Below are 17,014 nucleotides of genomic sequence, written 5' to 3'. Positions count from 1 at the left end.
ATCAGAACATGCAACATTTGGAAACTACACAGTGTTTTTAAGGATTAAAACATTTTTTATTGCATACATGTCATGGATGTGACGTCTGGTTATTTGAGGATACGCAGCTCCATTCATTTGCAGTGACAGCTTAATAATTACCTGCGTCTGTGTGTGTGTGTGTGTGTGTGTGTGTGTGTGTGTGTGATAGTAATTGCTTTGAAAATATCTTTGAAAGTAGCTGCGGCCTCATTTGAACACATCACAGGTTGACTGATGCCTCTTTCAGAGCCGGTCCAGTCTTTTATGATTCGTGTACAATTTATTCCAAATCAGCGAGCTGAATGGATGCAGCTGGATCTCTGCAGAGTTTCTCTGTTTCCCTTTTTCATTTCTGCACATTTTACAACAGAGGGGAACATCTGGGCACGCTGTGTGAAAACTCTCTGTCCTGTTAGTTACTGACCAATCACTGGCCAGCATCTTCAACAGAACATGTGGAACCTGGACTTTGATTCTGTTCATCATCTTACTCAAAACACAACACATATTTATAACTTTACATTTAATAACCACACATGGGAGCTCGTGGTGGAGGTCCTCCTCCATCATGTTGGGTCTGTAGAGGTTTACAGGGCGACACGGGGGAAATAAGTTCATCCCCTCCTGCCTGGTCCTGATTATTTTCTTTTTCGTCCCATCCCAGTGGAAAGACTTCAGCCTCCTCCTTCTGTCAGCTCGGGTCTGCAGGAAGGAAGGCGTGACCCAGGAGGGAGTTCCTCTTATTTTCAGGTGATTACACACCAATGAACACATATCTATGAATATTATATCCAAGTTCTGTCATGTTCTGTAAATAGAGCCCTCTGAATCTGTTTGGTCCTCTTCTGTCACTTTGAGTCTGAGCTGTCTCTGATGAGACCTCCACAGAGGTGTGAAACATTCCTCACTGGTCCCAGGATTCTGATATTTCTGATCCAGTGCGGTCACTATAACAAAACCCAGACGGTCAGACGGTCAGTTTTTGCTTCACCTCACATGATGCATGAACAGCGATGGATTCATAATTTGTGGAAACAATAAGGGCGGCATCCGTCAGCCCCGAACAACCTTTTCCTGACGGCGATATTTAATATCTCGTTGCTCTTTACTCTCAGTCCTAATGAGGAAGATTTCCACCGTTCAGCTCATTACAGCCTTCAGTGTGTTGACTCACTCTCAGACACGAGTGGCAGTCAGTGATCGTCACAGTTCCTCAAACACCACCGAGCGTTTCCACCGTTCACCTGCTGCTCGTGCTGTTTTCTTCATTTCATTAGGAAAGAGACGTTTCCTGCTGCTGCAGAAGCTCGAACTATCTTCAGACACGTTTTAGAAGATCAAAACAAATTCTGTGCCAAGCGTCGACGTTAATAATGAAATATTACAGGACCAGATAATGCAGCGTTTGACATGCGACTGAGAAAACTGTAAAATGTTTGAGCCTGTAGCACGGTGACACTGACTTCATCATTTATTTGCTTTGAGTTTATTGTATAGCTCTGTGAGACGGATTTTATCAAGGGAGACGCTTTAGTGCTTTGATTGCACAGAGACATCCCATAGTCCAAGTTTTCCTGTAAATTCTCAGCAGTCTAATTAGCTTCAATCAGCAATTTGGCGACAGCAATGCATTTCATTCCAACCTCCCTAATGAGGTGCCACAGATCTGCCCTAATTTTCATATTAAACACTGAGATCAGAGAAGAAGACAAAAACAGTTCGAGAGAATGCAATTCTAAAATAACGTGTTCAAACAAAGGAACAGAGCCAGCATGGTTACAAACCAGAGGATCTCATGCAGGGTTATCAGGTCAGAGGTGACGGAACATTGGACCCTGCGGACAGAACAACCAACCATTAAAAGGTTGCTGATGTGCACATTCAGCTTTGTGCGTGCACATTAATCCAGATTCCAGAAAAGCCGGGTTGATGATGAGGATGATGTAAAAAGTAAATGTAGCCCAGAGGACACGACGTCCATGAAGGATGGACAGACGGAGCATCAGTGCTCGGACCTGGAGAACTCGTCGATGTTCATGCGTGTCTTTGTTTTTGCAGATTGAACTGTGTCTACAACCTTTAATACACTGCAGGAATGTTCAACACGATACGACCATGAAACAAAGGTCGGTCACTGTTGTAACCGTGTGTGACGTCTCTCATGCTCTGTCCATTCTTTATGCTGGCAGTGGTTGCAGTAATGGAAATATAATTTTAGCCAAGAAGCGTCATAAAAATTCCTTTTTATTATCTCACATTTTATGAAGTGGCCTTTTGCTACATAACAGATAAGAATGGCTGCATGCAGCTCAGTGCAGGAGTCGCTCTCTCACACTGAGTGTATTTCTGTTATTGCATGAAGGCCTGAGTCAAACATTCATACATTTTATTATGTCATTATGTCAAAATATCAAATGTTGTTCTCCCTGTTATGTGCTTCAATAGTTTGTTATCCCCTGAGATAACGAGGCTTTGTTTTCTCAAGATAACGACATAATTAATGAGATGTTGAGAAAACAAAAGGATCATCTGCTGTTTTAAATCATTGTAGAAATGTCAGATGTTGCAGTGATTTCATATTTTAACTGTAACACAGTTTAAGCCTGTAATAACTTTTATATTTATTCAGTTATGTAATCTGTATGTGTTTATGTTGATAGAAAGTTCAGGCAGAATTATTATTATTATTATTCTCTATGATTCTTTTTCAGCTTCAGGATGTCAGACACTTCACTGATATGATGATGAGCGGTGCCTCTTCTGGACCCCGTCCGGGTCACGGGCCCCTGCTTGAAGACCCCTGGTTTAGACTAAGCTCAGTTTAATGACGTCGTTAACTCAGGATAAAGATATTTGTTATTTCCAATGAGACATTAAATAACTTGATGAATGTTTGTTATGTAAATACTTTGAATTTTATTTATTGTATTTTTTAAATGAACTCTGTCTGTTCATTTCTTCATTGAACCAGCTGCTGCTCTTGAACGCTCCCCTCCTGTCAGGTGTTTGCTTCACCTGGTCATCACCTGCTTGACCAATCAGCTCAGTTAGTAAACACGACGACGTCACATCCGTCATTTGAGAAGTCGGTTGGCTCGGTCGTGCGCGTGCTGCTCGTTTGTTGCTGAGGCTCGTGCGCCCACGTGGTGACCTGTCTGTCGGTGTCGATGATTGGACGCGGGACACCTGGAGGAGGGAAGTGACGTACAGATGACGGAGTTCCACCTGTGTACACCTGCGGGGTTTGTTTCCGGTGGGCCTCGTGAGGAAACCAGGTGGATGAACCTGCACGTGAGCATCATCCAGGTAAGATGCAGGTGTTACAGTAGACTTCCTGTGTGTGTGTGTTTAGGTCTGATGATTTTCACAAGTTGTTTCACCGTAAAATATTTAAAGCTCACAGAGGATTAAAGAAACTTTTGGAAACATTTGTGAGAATAAAATTTAATAATTTTGATTCAAAATGAATAAATTAAATTATATCTAGTAAATATATATATATATATATTATATATCTTATATTATATTATTATATATATATATATATATTATGGAAACTGGTTGCCAAGAACTGGGCAGTACTCCTGATCTCACTGCTCTTCTTAATATTTCCTGTTTGGAGCCACGATTCAGTTTTTGGACCTGAATGGACCTGGTCTGATCTGATCTGGTCTGACCTGGTTTGATCTGGTCTGGTCTGACCTGGTCTGACCTGGTGTGATCTCTGCTTCCTGTCCTTGTTTTAAATGGCGTCACAGTGACCTTGTAGTTTGTGTCTGTTGATGGTGTGTGTTCATTTTCAAAGTGCTGCTGCAGGAAGGTCACGTACCACCAGCAGGCCTCGTACCATAGTTTGAGAAGCAGTGGTGTAGTTCATACTGTGACTGTCCATCAATCAGTCAGCAAAGACACTTCATGTGCTTCTTCTCCACCTGAACTCACATTTTAAAGTCTCTGTCTAAATAAAGGTGTGTTGGCACACCTGCCTGACCTGACAGGGACACACACACACACACACACACACACACACACCTCTGGTCCCTGTGTCTGTGTCATGTACTGCAGGGTCCATCACTCGTGGACAAGACCCCGAGATGCATTTAACATGATAGAGCGTCTCCTCCAGTCTCATCTGACTGTACTCAGTCAGGTCTGTGTGTTGCGTGTTGTTGTATGTGTTGCGTGTTGCGTGTTGTTGTTGCGTGCTGTTGTTGTGTGTTGCGTGCTGTGTGTTGTTGTTGCGTGCTGCGTGTTGTTGTTGTTGTTGTTGTGTGTTGCGTGCTGTGTGTTGCGTGTTGCGTGCTGTGTGTTGTTGTGTGCTGGCCCGTGCACAGCCTGAATGAATGCAGTCTAAGTGCTGCTTATCCACAGTAATCACTGCTGCTCCTCCTCCAGCTGATCTCTGACCGCGGTGCACGTTCCATCAGTCGACCCTCCTTCACCCGACTGAGGGCCACAATTATCCAACAAAGGTAATCTCAATCAATTTCTATTTCACCTTTTGTAGAGACGATTGAGAACACAAGGGGTTAATTATTCCTCTGCAGTATTGATTGGTGTTTCTTGCCGGCCCGTTAATTAGGGTGACTGATTTGGCATCAGGGCTGGACTGAGAGATAAATAAGTGGCTGCAGAGACGAGCGTGGAGGAATTCCTGCCGCCGCTCGACACTCCCGAGCCTCTTTTCTCTCCTCGGGAATCCGGCTGTGCTTTCAGCTGAAGATGATTCAGTTTTATATTTTCTCCTCCTCGTTATGTTTGACGAACCTGGCTTGATGGAAGCATTTCTGCCACTCAGGTGCCAGACGATTTGCATATCACATGCTATTTACCGGAGAGGAGACGCGCTGCGATACATAGTTTGTGTCTTATGTATTTTTCATGACGTGCTGCTTGCAGAAGACGGCATAAAAGCTTGTTCTCTGATCCCTCTTCCAGCTGTCTCCTTGTCATGTCCCGTTGATGGGCACATGATGTGGAATGAATAGAAGCTTTCTGCAGACACCGGCCGGACTCCTGGCTATGCTCGGCTACACAGGTGACAGCGTGGCTTAGCTGTGAAGCGAGGCGGGCTGAGCTGCACGGCCAGCCTAATTGAAATCCCCTCCTATGTGAGGCAGAGGAGATGGAGCTGTAAAAGGGCCTGTAATTACTGAGGCCGCTAATGAGAGATAATTAGGTCATATGGCAATGTCTCTACCGGGGCGCTGCTGTGAGAGCGGTTAGGGAGAAAAAAGGTGGGCCAACTATGAACTCCTGTTGCTCATCAGCATCACAAATGAACACATCATTAGTGCTAATAAGTCATCACTGAGAAGGCCGCGTTTCATTAGAGATATTACAAAGGGACGTGAACACAGAGCCCAGTCCCTCGTCCCTTTTAATATCATATCTGAAGGTTTTTGTCTTTTATTATAGAGAGACGGACAGCAAAGGGCTCGAACCTGTGACACTGGACACACATGGGGTGTTATAGATGTGCCAGGCCTGTAATGTTTCATCATAATGTTTCAATGTACTCGTGAAATTTGATGATTTTTATTTGCACTTTCTGTAAAATGGTGACTATGCTTCATTTTCTATCAAATAAATGAGAACAGAATATTTATTGTCATTATGCAATGCACAATAAAGTATGAAACATAGAAAAGGAGCTTTAATAAACAGATCAAACAGCACCATGAGTTATTTCCTGAGGCTGTCTGGGTCTGAATAGGACGGTGATTATGTAACTATATTTGTATTTTCACATCTGCAGACTTCGTTTCAAAACTATTACCTAGTTTTGTTTTGGAGGGAAGAATAGACGAGTGGTTGCAAGATGTATTCTGAAATATTCCAAATATTCCATTTTAATGTTTTGTTGGGCGTTTTTTAATTATGCAGTTAATTCTGAGAACCAATCATAAAAAACTCTTTCACCTTACTAAACACCAAATCCAACCGCACACTAAATAAAAGTCACCAACACGTCTGGCTGGTCTCGTTTGGTCGATTCAGATAATAGACTTTGACTTTGTCCTGATGGGCAGTTTAATTTCTTATATTTGTAAGAATTCATAGTTTCACCAGATGTGCAAAGTAAGTTTTGAGAATATGTGACATAAACACAGTCAAAAGTATATTTGTAGAAATCTTCAGGTGCTACACCTCGAGCTCTGCAGCGTGCACGCTTGCATTCATCGCTGTGATTCTTCGCTCAGCGTGTTGGACATCATCGATTTCTCTTTCTGCATAAGTGGAGCAACTCGTTAGCATCGCTCCGATATTCAGTAATGCACAGACGCCGTGTTTGATGCACATTCATTCATTCTTCCTTGATTCCTCGTTAAAGCGTTTGGTTAAACAGCACTCATGCATAGATAGATGTAGACGTAACTGGGATGTTGGTGGAGTATGACGGATACAGGAGCTGCTGATACGAGGGTCCCGGTCACAGCTGCTGTGCATGAATGAATGAAAAAGACTTTGTTCCTCGTTACAGCTGTAGATATCGACGTTACAGTTCATGTTTCTCAGGAAACATTTGTTTGCTTCACGTCTCTTTACAGAGCTAACGTGAACGTCGATATTTGTTGGATTTGTTTTGTGTGCAGCTTCAGTTCGTGGAAACATTGATTTGTTCTTTGCTGTTTTTCTTTTAGCTTAGCCTCATGCTGGAGGATGAAGTTCCTCCATGGCTTAGACAATGTGCTCACACACACACACACACACACACACACACACACACATGCATGAGTGCACATGTTCTTCAGGCTGGATGGAGGTAAAGCGTTTAACAAAGAGGCCAGCAGCCTCCGTGGAGCAGAGTCAGTCATGTGTCTTCTCTCACTGGAGAAATCCACAGCGGACGAGTTGTGGGTCCGTCTTTGGAAAAGCCTAACGAGCTTCTTCACAGCTCTTCAGGATAATGACCTCTTCAGCTCGCCGACCGTTTAAGTGATCTCCAGTTAATTGGGCAGGAACCTCAATCATGTCGACGTTTTCCCCCCATCTGACCCTTTTTATCCATTAGCAGAATTTCTGCTCCGCACGAGTGCCTGAAGAGAAAATCATGTGCAGTGTTTAAGTGCAGTCTCCTGTCAGTGTGCAAATATCAAATATAGAAATAATATCTTTTTTTTTTTTTTTTTTTCAAAGCAGCACACAGATTCTTTTAATGCGACGTCCTTAAAGGAATGTTCAGGACTCGTTAATCTTTGTTTTCTAAAATCTAATTGTCACGTTCTGCCCAAACTTGAAAAATGTTCGATCAGCCATTGAAGGATTTTTATTTTCTTAACGATGGGTGTAGGTTTGATGATTTCAGTGAATAAATGATGGAATAGAAGAGAACAGGTTGATAACCTTCAAGAAACAGAAGACACATTCATTAGTCAATAAATAAATAACAGTAAATATTTTCCCTCAAAGTTTCTGGATTCTTGACCAAAGTAATTCAAGTTATCTTAGAATCTCAAACCAGTTACGTAAAGTATCATCATGTCTTCATACACTGAACTACAATTCCACAGAAGCTTCGAAGCTTTGTGCGAAAAAAAACACGTGACATGACGTCCGAAGCAGAAACTGCTTCGTTGGCAGAATGAATCACCTGACTGGTTCACGGTCCAATCAGGTCACTGCCTCGCCTGGATTCAGGTGACAGGTGGAGACGGTTTTGAATTCGAGCGCCTTCGACACTTTGGAACAATTTTTCTGCACGCCGGCCTCATCAGTTCCATGTGTGTGGAGAAACTGTGAGCAAAAACAGAAACCGACAGAAACCTGTTCATCGTTTTCATTTCATTCACATTCATCGTCTCATTGATCTTTATTTCTGAATAGAACGTAATAATCAGTGTGTGTAGTTAATTAATTGATTGAAAGCTTCCTGTCCACCAGCTAGCTTCACCAGGAGAGGTCCCTGTAACTGAAGCTTCGAGTCATGAACCCACTCCCAAACCAAAGCTTCACCTCCCCGTCACTACGTCACACATCCACATCAAACTTGTTTCTTTCCTGCCAGTTGCGTCTCTCAGATCGATCAGGTCCTTCCAGGACCAGGAGAAAAAGAAATATGGTCCCACTAAGAGTTCCTGCTGAGAGCACCAGCATCTCTTATGTGTGTTCACCCTCTGCAGGTTTGGAGTGCAGGTTCCCTCTTGAAATGAATAGAGATCTGACATAACACTCATTGATAAATTGAATCTATAACATGCCCGTCATAGTTTCCTTGAACTACGCTCACCTCCAACCAACAAAGAGAAGAAGGAAAGCAGCTGACCTGGCAGCATCGGAGATATTATGGCTACAACCTGCTTCTGTTGTTGATGAACGTCATTAATTCTGCAGGAATCAAAGATAATACATCATAATACTTCATCCTGTCGGGGATGTTTCACTCAAAGCTCATCTCTAGTTCGTCCTTCAGGGATTATGAATGTCTGTGCAACATTTCATGACGATCCATCAGGTAGTTTGAACCAAAGAGGTGGACGTGCAGACACACAGAGCCGCTGTATGATCCGAGCATTGATGTGCAAACTGTAATGGAGGTTAACGACAGATTGACTCTGTGTCTTAAAGCTGTGTTATTTCTAGTGGCCAGCAGGGGGCAGCTTCATTGGCTGCAATAAAAAGGTGTTCTGCAGAAATGATGTTTCCTCATCAGTTCACGGCCTCAGTCGTTAGTTTCTTGTATCAGACAGGTGATAAAGCAGGTATGCTGCATGCTGCAGGGCGGGGCTACACGACTCATCCTCAGCGAGTGTGTTCGGCTCCACACACCAGACTCACATCCAGTGTCAGTCGAGGTCGAGCTGATCAAATCTGAATCCAGATTGTGAGTTACTGTCGGCTCCAATGACTCTATATGTTTTTATATGTCTGCGTTTCTAATGTGAGTGTGTGAAGTGACGTGAACAGCATGCATGCTAAATATTTACTGAGCTGTTTGATTGACAGTCCTCTCTGTGGGCGGAGGTTAAACGGCTCCAACAGACTTCAGGTTTGATTGACAGCTGGTGTCACACGTCGTAGAACTTCCTGCTCGTATAAAATGGTAAATGATCTCACAGATCACACCGTGTACTGATTACATACACATGTTATTATATGCATGCAGTATTTGGAATAATTGAAAACCTGTTTCCTTTAAATCAGACATTTATTTTCTTATTTACTCTTCTTCTCTGCTGCTCGAGTCGTGCTCCGGTCTGCGACGGGCAGCCGGCGTGGACGCCGTCATCACTGTCCCGGAGTCCGAGCTCCTGTTTGACGTGGCTCAGACTCTGGTTCAGACTGAAAAAGCTCGGCGTGCTCGGTGTGTGTGGCTCCGTCCTCGGCCTTGGCTCAAGAAGCCTTCCTGTGGGTCCCGTCTCGCCCATGACAAATAGATGGTGGCATCTGTGGGCTGGAGGCCTCCGTGACACGCTGACTGGGGACAGGCTGGCGGGACGGCATGAATATTCATCACAGGAGCTATTTCACCCCATCAGCTCAGTGCCGGCTGTTCCCCGCCCGCCGATGGAGGCAGAAAGGCGGAATGTGGAAGAGAAAATGTGACGATAATGTGTGATGAGAGTCGTGGCCGAGGAGGAAGTGAAGCAGATTGAGGGGAGGAGAGGGTTTGGCTTTGAGAGATGCTCTGACCAGACGAGAGAGACAACTTGGGAGGGTGGACGTCGGAAAAAAGGGAGAGCCTTGAAAAGAGGCACGGCAAAGGATTGCTTTGGAAAGATAACGAGACAGCGGCAGACAAGGGAGAAAGGTGTAGGAGGTCTGAGAGAGAAAAATGGTGTGAAAAGGTGGGTGCTCGGAAAGGAACGTGGAGGGGATTGCTTTGGAAAGATGACTACATTAAAGCGGAGTGAGAAAGTGGCGAAGGATGTGGCGGCAATTGGAGAGGAGAAAAAGGATGACTCGAGAGAGACAAGTAGACGGCGTGAAAGGAGAGGAAGGTGTGGAAGTTTGGCGTCGGTGTAAAGAATGATTTATCCCCGGATGAAGACAGAAGCCGCCCTCCCTCCACGTCTCCACCCGGCTCGTCCTGAGCGCTGCTGCTCGCTCACCTGTGGACGGGCCGAGGGATGAGTAAACAAGGCTGCTGCTCGCAGATGGGACTGTCTGAGATGGATGGCCTTGTCTAACACACACACACACACACACACACACACACACACACACACACACACACACACACACACACACACACACACACACACACAGACGAAAAACGGAAAAATCACTCTAAGCAAAACAAGGCCGAGTTTTTTTGCCTGAGGTGGTCGGCAAGGCCGCAGAGACGGAGACGATACAGGTTTTGTTTTGTTAGCTGTGTGTGTGTGTGTGTGTGTGTGTGTGTGTTACCTTCACTCTCCCTTGTGTGTGTGTGTGTGTGTGTGTGTGTTACCTTCACTCTCCCTTTTAGCGTGTCAGCCTGTCTGTCTTGTGTCCGTCTTGTTTGCATGAGAACCTGTAATCTTCCTGGGATGTGGGCTGCAGTAATAATGAGCGGGTACCGAGCAGGGCGTCTCTAAATCACAGGAGGAAACGCAGAGAAACAAATAAAAGAAGTCGTCATCAGCCTTATATTTTTCATTTGTCAGCGAGGCAGGAGCGTGACGCCGCCGCTCCACATGAAGAGCAGAAACCTGAATGCAGAGCTTTGCCACTCCGAGGCGTCAGGCCAGCCGGCTCCACGAGAGGAATCCATTAAGTCTAATGTATTCTAATGCACCGAGTGCCAGGTTTCATCACAGTGAAGAGTATAATACTCCAGGTTTGTTAGCATTAGTATGTATGAAAGTTCCTGTACAGTGTGATCTCTGTGCAGCTGCTAAAGATACTGTGTGATGTCTGCAGCAGCGTGATCGTGTTTTACGGCTGACGGCTCCGTGACGGATGCCAGCTCATGGACACGTCTTTAGAAGTTCATGAAGATAATCAGCACTGCACAGAACTCCAACATGGAGCTGCAGGAGCCGTGTGCATGTTGATGCTGCACGGCACACCTGCAGAAAGAGAGGAGGGAATGTCAGGTAACAGCCAGCTGGAAATAAGAGAGATCAGCTGATTGATTTATCTAACAGTGAAGTGAATATCTTTAAACATTTGACGTCATCTTCATCAAACATCGATTAATGAGCAGATCAATCAATAAACAATCATCAGTTTGATGTATTAAGAAGAGAGACAGACCAGATCACCATGGCTGTCGTCTTTATCGTGTCATTCCTGGATGTCTGAAATATGAAGAACAACATTAGAACTGAAGATAACTGACTTTATTATGGATTAATCTTCTTAATGAAAGAAAATGGTTCCAATGATCCCTCACGAGTCCCTGAAGCCCGAGTTGAGATATAAATGTTTCTCACACCTTTCCAGTTGTCTTTATTTTGGTGACTTACAGGTGAGTTTCCACTCTGAGGTGATAATCTCCTCTGAAGACGCGTTGACGTTGGGTTATTATAGTTATTCCTCCTTTAAAGTGTGTGCAGTATTTATGTATTCACGCTGTGATCGTTCTGTTTTGGTGCTGCAGTAACTGATGCAGGAGTTCAGCACGCCGTGGCGTCCTCTCCTGCCAATCATCAGGTTATATTGAAAGCATGTCTGCTCCTTCACATGGACTCTTAGATCTCCACCCTGTTAAACTCACAGGTCAGAGTCTGCAGAGTCTGCAGAGTGCACCTCTGACTCTCTCTCTGCCTTTGACCCAGGTCTTCATCTGAAACGTCTGTATGATCTGTGCAGGTTTGAGCACTGATAGAACTCCAGATGTTACCCAGGTATCTTTGGGTCTTGCATCACAGAACTGGTACTGAATGGTGTGAGGTAAGATCCCAGTAACAGCCGTCACTTTCACATGATCCTAAAGAGCCTGAAGACGATTCACACGGCCTCGATCGGCAATAAATGGATGTAGACGCCTTCAGTCTGCAGAGAGGAGAGGCAGGACGTGTCTATATATTATAGATCAGTGATCGCTGCAGATTTCATCATCACAGCTGGTCATTTCATCTTTCATGCTCCCTCTCTGATGGAGACAGTTTCTGTCCTGATTTAAACTTTCCCTCCTCGTGTGACACAAACAAAGTTTTTCTGTATTAGCTGGATGCAATCGTCCTCAGAGGAAAACTCCACGCTGCTTTAATCAGTGCTGGTCGGGCCAGAAGTTTTCAAATCAAACATCTGTGGGAGCTCGCTAGACGAGCGCAGGCTGCTTTTAATCTCTGCCTGAGTAATGTTGTTACAGTACAACATGTCAGGCGGGTTCTGATCCAACAACATGCAGCGCTGTCAATCAGACAACCGTCGCAGCATCTCTGAGATTCCTCATGACGATTGAAAGTGACACAGAGAGTCGACCTGAGCTGAACTGTCAGTGTTTTACTTTATGTTACATGTTCTGTCACGCTGAGCTACAGGGACGCAGACTCAGCCCTCCATGGCTGCTGAGGGACTTCCATGTTCATCTCCATTCATAGAACCACATCATCATGCATGAACTTCTAGGTGGAACAGTGAGTTTGACACCTGAACACATCAGGCTCAAACATATTGGCTGATCTTCTCGGGATGATTTGATGACAGTGTTTCTGTATCGAGTAGATATTTGGAAAATGGATAAGAGACATCTGGCCCAAGACTTCCTTTTGTAGTCCAGGACATGAGATGTTTCGGCTGATCTGTCGTCAGCTGAAGACTTCTTGGCTTGTATTCCGGCCCATGCGTTCCGCCTCTTTGGGGACTGGTGAGTGCTACTCGGACTACAGACAGAAACCAGAGCTCTTGCAGTTGCCTGCAGAAATCTGTTAATTGTTCGTTAATATCTGAGTGGGCGCTTTGATCGCCCGCATGTTGAAGCGTCCTTGAGAAAACCCTGAACTCTAACCAATGAATGGCAGCTCCATCGTGTGTGAACAGGTGAATGAGGTCAGTTGTGAAGTGCTTTGTCTGTTCCTTAAGTGCAGTCCATTATTCCCTCTGGAGATCATGGGTCACATGTGAGATGTTGGTCGTGGTGCTCTTTGTCTTCTGTGTGTTGACTCCGGCTCTGTCCTTGATGAATATCCATCTATTCATCAGTGTTGATACACTCTGTCTGAACCACATGAATATACATTATAATTTACATGGGACTTGTGTATGAACACTTGAATTGGAATAATCAGTGTTTCCATGACAACAATAGGCTAACCACCTGTCTTCCTTCCCACAGTTTTGACACCGCTAGCAGCTTGAATGAGTCATGTTCTGCTTTATGGAGCTGACTGACATTCAGGGACTGAACGTGTACTGCACCTGAAGACTGTTTGAGAGAGTTCACAGGAAACGGACAGGTGTGTAGTCGAGCAGGTAGCTTTAAAAAAACAGGTGTTGTTTGTTTAGCTTACAGCGTCAGTCCGTATGTGACCAGGTGTGGGTTACACCGCCCAACAGAGATTCACGAGATCGTCACAAATCAGACGCCAACGAGACCGAACCTCAACGTGGTTTACCTGAAACCACAGACAGCCCCTGCTTCCTGCCTTCCTTCCTTCCTTCCTTCCTTCCCTCCCCTCAGACAGCTTGCGTTCGTGGGAGGCCGTCGCCTCGCAGCACACGCCCAGACTCGCCTGTTGTTGCTTTTTAATTTCAGGAGCCGGGGTGACGCCCGACGGGAACATGGCAAGCTGTGAAGTGACAGTTTACTGTGTGACGGCGGGGAGGTGTGTGTGTGTGTGTGTGTGTGTGTGTGTGTGTGTGTGTGTGTGTGTGTGTGTGTGTACTTATTTATCCTCAGTTTTAAGGCGTATTTCAAAGGATGCATGTAGAAGAATTCATTCGTTAGAATAACGTTAATGGTGGGAAATGAGACGCCATGACACAGACTGAGTCAGCAAACACTTTGGGAGCAGGCCTTCACTAACATGCAACATTTTCAGCCAATAATGTTGACACGAAAACATCTTGTGTTGTCAGACTGTTTCTCTGAGATGCAGCAGAACCCTGAGAAGCCCAAAGACAGAGCGCGGCGTCTTTCTGTTTGAGACTCAGTCACACTCGATGTTGGACGTTTACCTCACAGGAAGTGATGAATCATTATCATGGATGGAGCTGAGGCGGCTGGATGACGCCTGGTCGCTCAAACTTTGTACCAGGCTGTAAATGTTTATTTCTGCTGTGAAGTTGGACATTTGGACATTTGGACATTTGGACATGGGGACTTATGGACGTAGTGAAACATTTAGCAGCTGAAGACACAAAGATCAAATATTAAACTCCTGTTCATCACCAAAGGAATGCTGATGTCCATGCCAACACATCCACAATATAAACTTTCATAATAAATGAAGCGATGCATGTTCCCTCGTAGCCACAAGTAGCAGCTTTAAATCTATGGATTAGGTTTGGCAGCTCAGAAGATGGATTATTTCATCATTTCTCTGCAGACTGTCACAAAGTCCAGACTAATATCATCATGTTGCTTCATTTTATAAATCAAAAGCCCAAATATTGAAAGTGCACATGCTGACATCTGAGCTGGTTAAACAGCCACTTCTGGCTCCTTTGCTTGATAAATGACTTGCAGTGATTAATAGATGATCAAACTTACTTTTCTGTCTAGTTTGCAGGAAAGCTGTGAAGAATGAATGAATGCAGCACCGAGCCCATCGTGACCAAACTGTAGCAGCCGTACCATCACATCTGAGGCTTTTCTTGTAACCTGCAGCTTACCACAGTGAATCCATCTGAAATGAAATGTTGGACACATTTCAGGCGTCGTGCAGAAAGCTTTTGATCCTGATCCGTCCTGTTACTGCGGCTTCAGGCAGCGGCTGATATTTACTGTGTCTCCACTGCTGTAACAAAACGGCTGATGAATTATCACCAGTCCTGCTTAGTTATTTCTTATAATATGCATTTCATTGTTGATCTATAACCATCTATTCCCTAACAGGATTTGTTGTACCTAGAGATACATCGGCAGCGTACGTGCCGTGGTTTTGGTCCATGCGACTTCAAACCCACCGGGAGCTTTGCAGAAGCATTCAGCTCTCCAGACTTTGTTTACTGGCTCAGATTTGGCCATTTCCCGGTGTATGTTCTTCTAAACGTGCTTCTACATTCTAAATATGCTACGTAGCTTTGCACGAGGTATTTTATTTTGAAAATCTACTGGCTTTTCTTAGTTTCTGCCCGCTCAAGGTGCAGTTTGTAATACATGTAACAAAGAAAAAACATCGGGATCGGCCCAGAATTTCACATTGGTGCATTCCTAGTTGTACCCAACTGATCCATCAGGAACTTCACCGGTTACTACTACTACTACTACTACTGCTGATCCTAATACTGATCCCTAAACTATTACTACTATACTGTTTCTACTGCTTCTCCAATGGCCCGTGTTGCCACTCGCCCTTTTCTGCTGCCGTACACCGACAGACCCGTTACCTGACAGCAGTTGGCTCTTCCTGCTGTAAACACGTTACAGTTGAAATCTTTGCAGGTTTTTAGACTTCCTCTTTTTCTTTTTTTGCCGTAGCAGACGACGTTTCAACCGTTTTTCATCTTTTTCTAGATAACTATTTGATCCGTCTGCTCGTGTGCCGACAGGTTCGCATGAATTCTTAATCACAGCTTGCTGGATGTTTGTGTGAGACTGAGACAGACTGAGCTACCTTACAGTGTTTCTATACACCCACATACAGCATGTGACATGTAGCTGGAAACAAACTTATTATATATTATTATGTCTTTGTTTACAAGTGGATCATTTACATGCAGCATCATAATGAGCTCAGGCTCATGTTCAGGGTTTCTGTCTGACTCTTTCTTTCATTTCAGGTGATTTTTGCGACATATGGACGAATCGTGTAACTAAAATCTTTTTACTATTAAACACAGAAACCCTGCGAGCACATACTGTAACTGATGATATAAGATGGAAGGGTTGCTCAAATGAAGCCGTGTTAATTCAAACTTTTGGGATGGACTCCAGATTTCTTCCCTCGTGGACTCAGTGACATCTGTGCGTTGGCAACATAACAAGCATCAGCTTCATGAATATGTTCTTGTTCCTGCAGCATCATAGATCACTGCTGTCCAGACTGCAGGCGACTTCTACTGAATCTGCCTACAGACCAGTGAACGTTTGAAATGTTGACAGACCTCGGTCAGGGTCTCTCTGCAGTGAAACATTGTTCCTGATAACAAAGCTGCAGTTGTAGAGTCCATGCTAAAGCTCTGCTGCTTGGACTGAATGCCAAAACCTTCAGTGTATCACACGTAAACACACATGACCGTCGATTCATTCGTCCATCACACACACGGACGGACAGATTATAAGATGCTGAACCAAAGGAGAGGAAGAGGTTCTAGTCATGTGTGTCTTTGTAGTGACTGTGTGTCTCTTTGTTTGACTTCTCTTTGTGTGCCGCAACACACACACACACACACCATGCATGTCACTGCTCGTTCTCGGAGACGTTCCTGCCTTTAATAAATACGTCTGTAAAGTGGCCTGCATGTTCTTCAGTGCCTCGTACGTATCATTTAAATGCGGCTGTGATTGTTCTGTTAACACCCGCAGCCATTAGCTCACAGCCTCCTCAATTATGCACACTTACCATTATTAAAAGATTCTTTCAAACATCTTTTGTGGCATCTAATGGAACAGACTACACCTAATGCATTGCAGCGTGCGTATCAATCTGCTGTTAGGAAAGCATCTCATTTTCTCTCGGCGGCTCCACTCTGCCTCACGTAGAAGCATGAATACTAATTTCTTTAAAGTTCTATACGGCAGCCTGTTCTGATAATCGGTGCTTTGAGAATTTGTGCGTTTGTTATGCCCCAGTAACTTTCTGCTTAGAATAAGAGGTTCATTAGTGTCATGTGGAGAGTGTGCACCAAAAACGTGATAATAAAATAGTCAGGCTCCCTCATGCAGTGAATCTATTCTCCAGACTTCAGATCAGTCAGTTCATCCACAGGAACGCCAGCGTTGTTGATGGTAGCAGTG

The 17,014-nt window shown here is 44.5% G+C and overlaps 1 protein-coding gene across 3 annotated transcripts in view; it reads left to right on the top strand.

The window, feature by feature from the left end:
* Positions 1–3,116: 3,116 nt before the first annotated feature.
* The window catches only part of gfra4a (GDNF family receptor alpha 4a), a 221,107-nt gene continuing 207,209 nt past the window's right edge, over positions 3,117–17,014 (top strand). The window contains exons 1-2 of one of the 3 annotated variants that reach the window (XM_027274741.1): positions 3,117–3,327; positions 4,417–4,493. In XM_027274741.1, the coding sequence (XP_027130542.1) occupies positions 3,232–3,327; positions 4,417–4,493 (173 nt within the window). In that variant the 5' untranslated portion in view covers positions 3,117–3,231. The remainder of the gene's footprint in view (positions 3,328–4,416; positions 4,494–17,014) is intronic. The other 2 variants (XM_027274742.1, XM_027274743.1) reach the window with 2 other exon arrangements.

Source organism: Larimichthys crocea, chromosome XXIV (assembly GCF_000972845.2).
Source record: "Larimichthys crocea isolate SSNF chromosome XXIV, L_crocea_2.0, whole genome shotgun sequence".
Lineage (NCBI taxonomy): Eukaryota > Metazoa > Chordata > Actinopteri > Sciaenidae > Larimichthys > Larimichthys crocea.
This window is presented reverse-complemented; position numbering and strand designations above follow the sequence as displayed.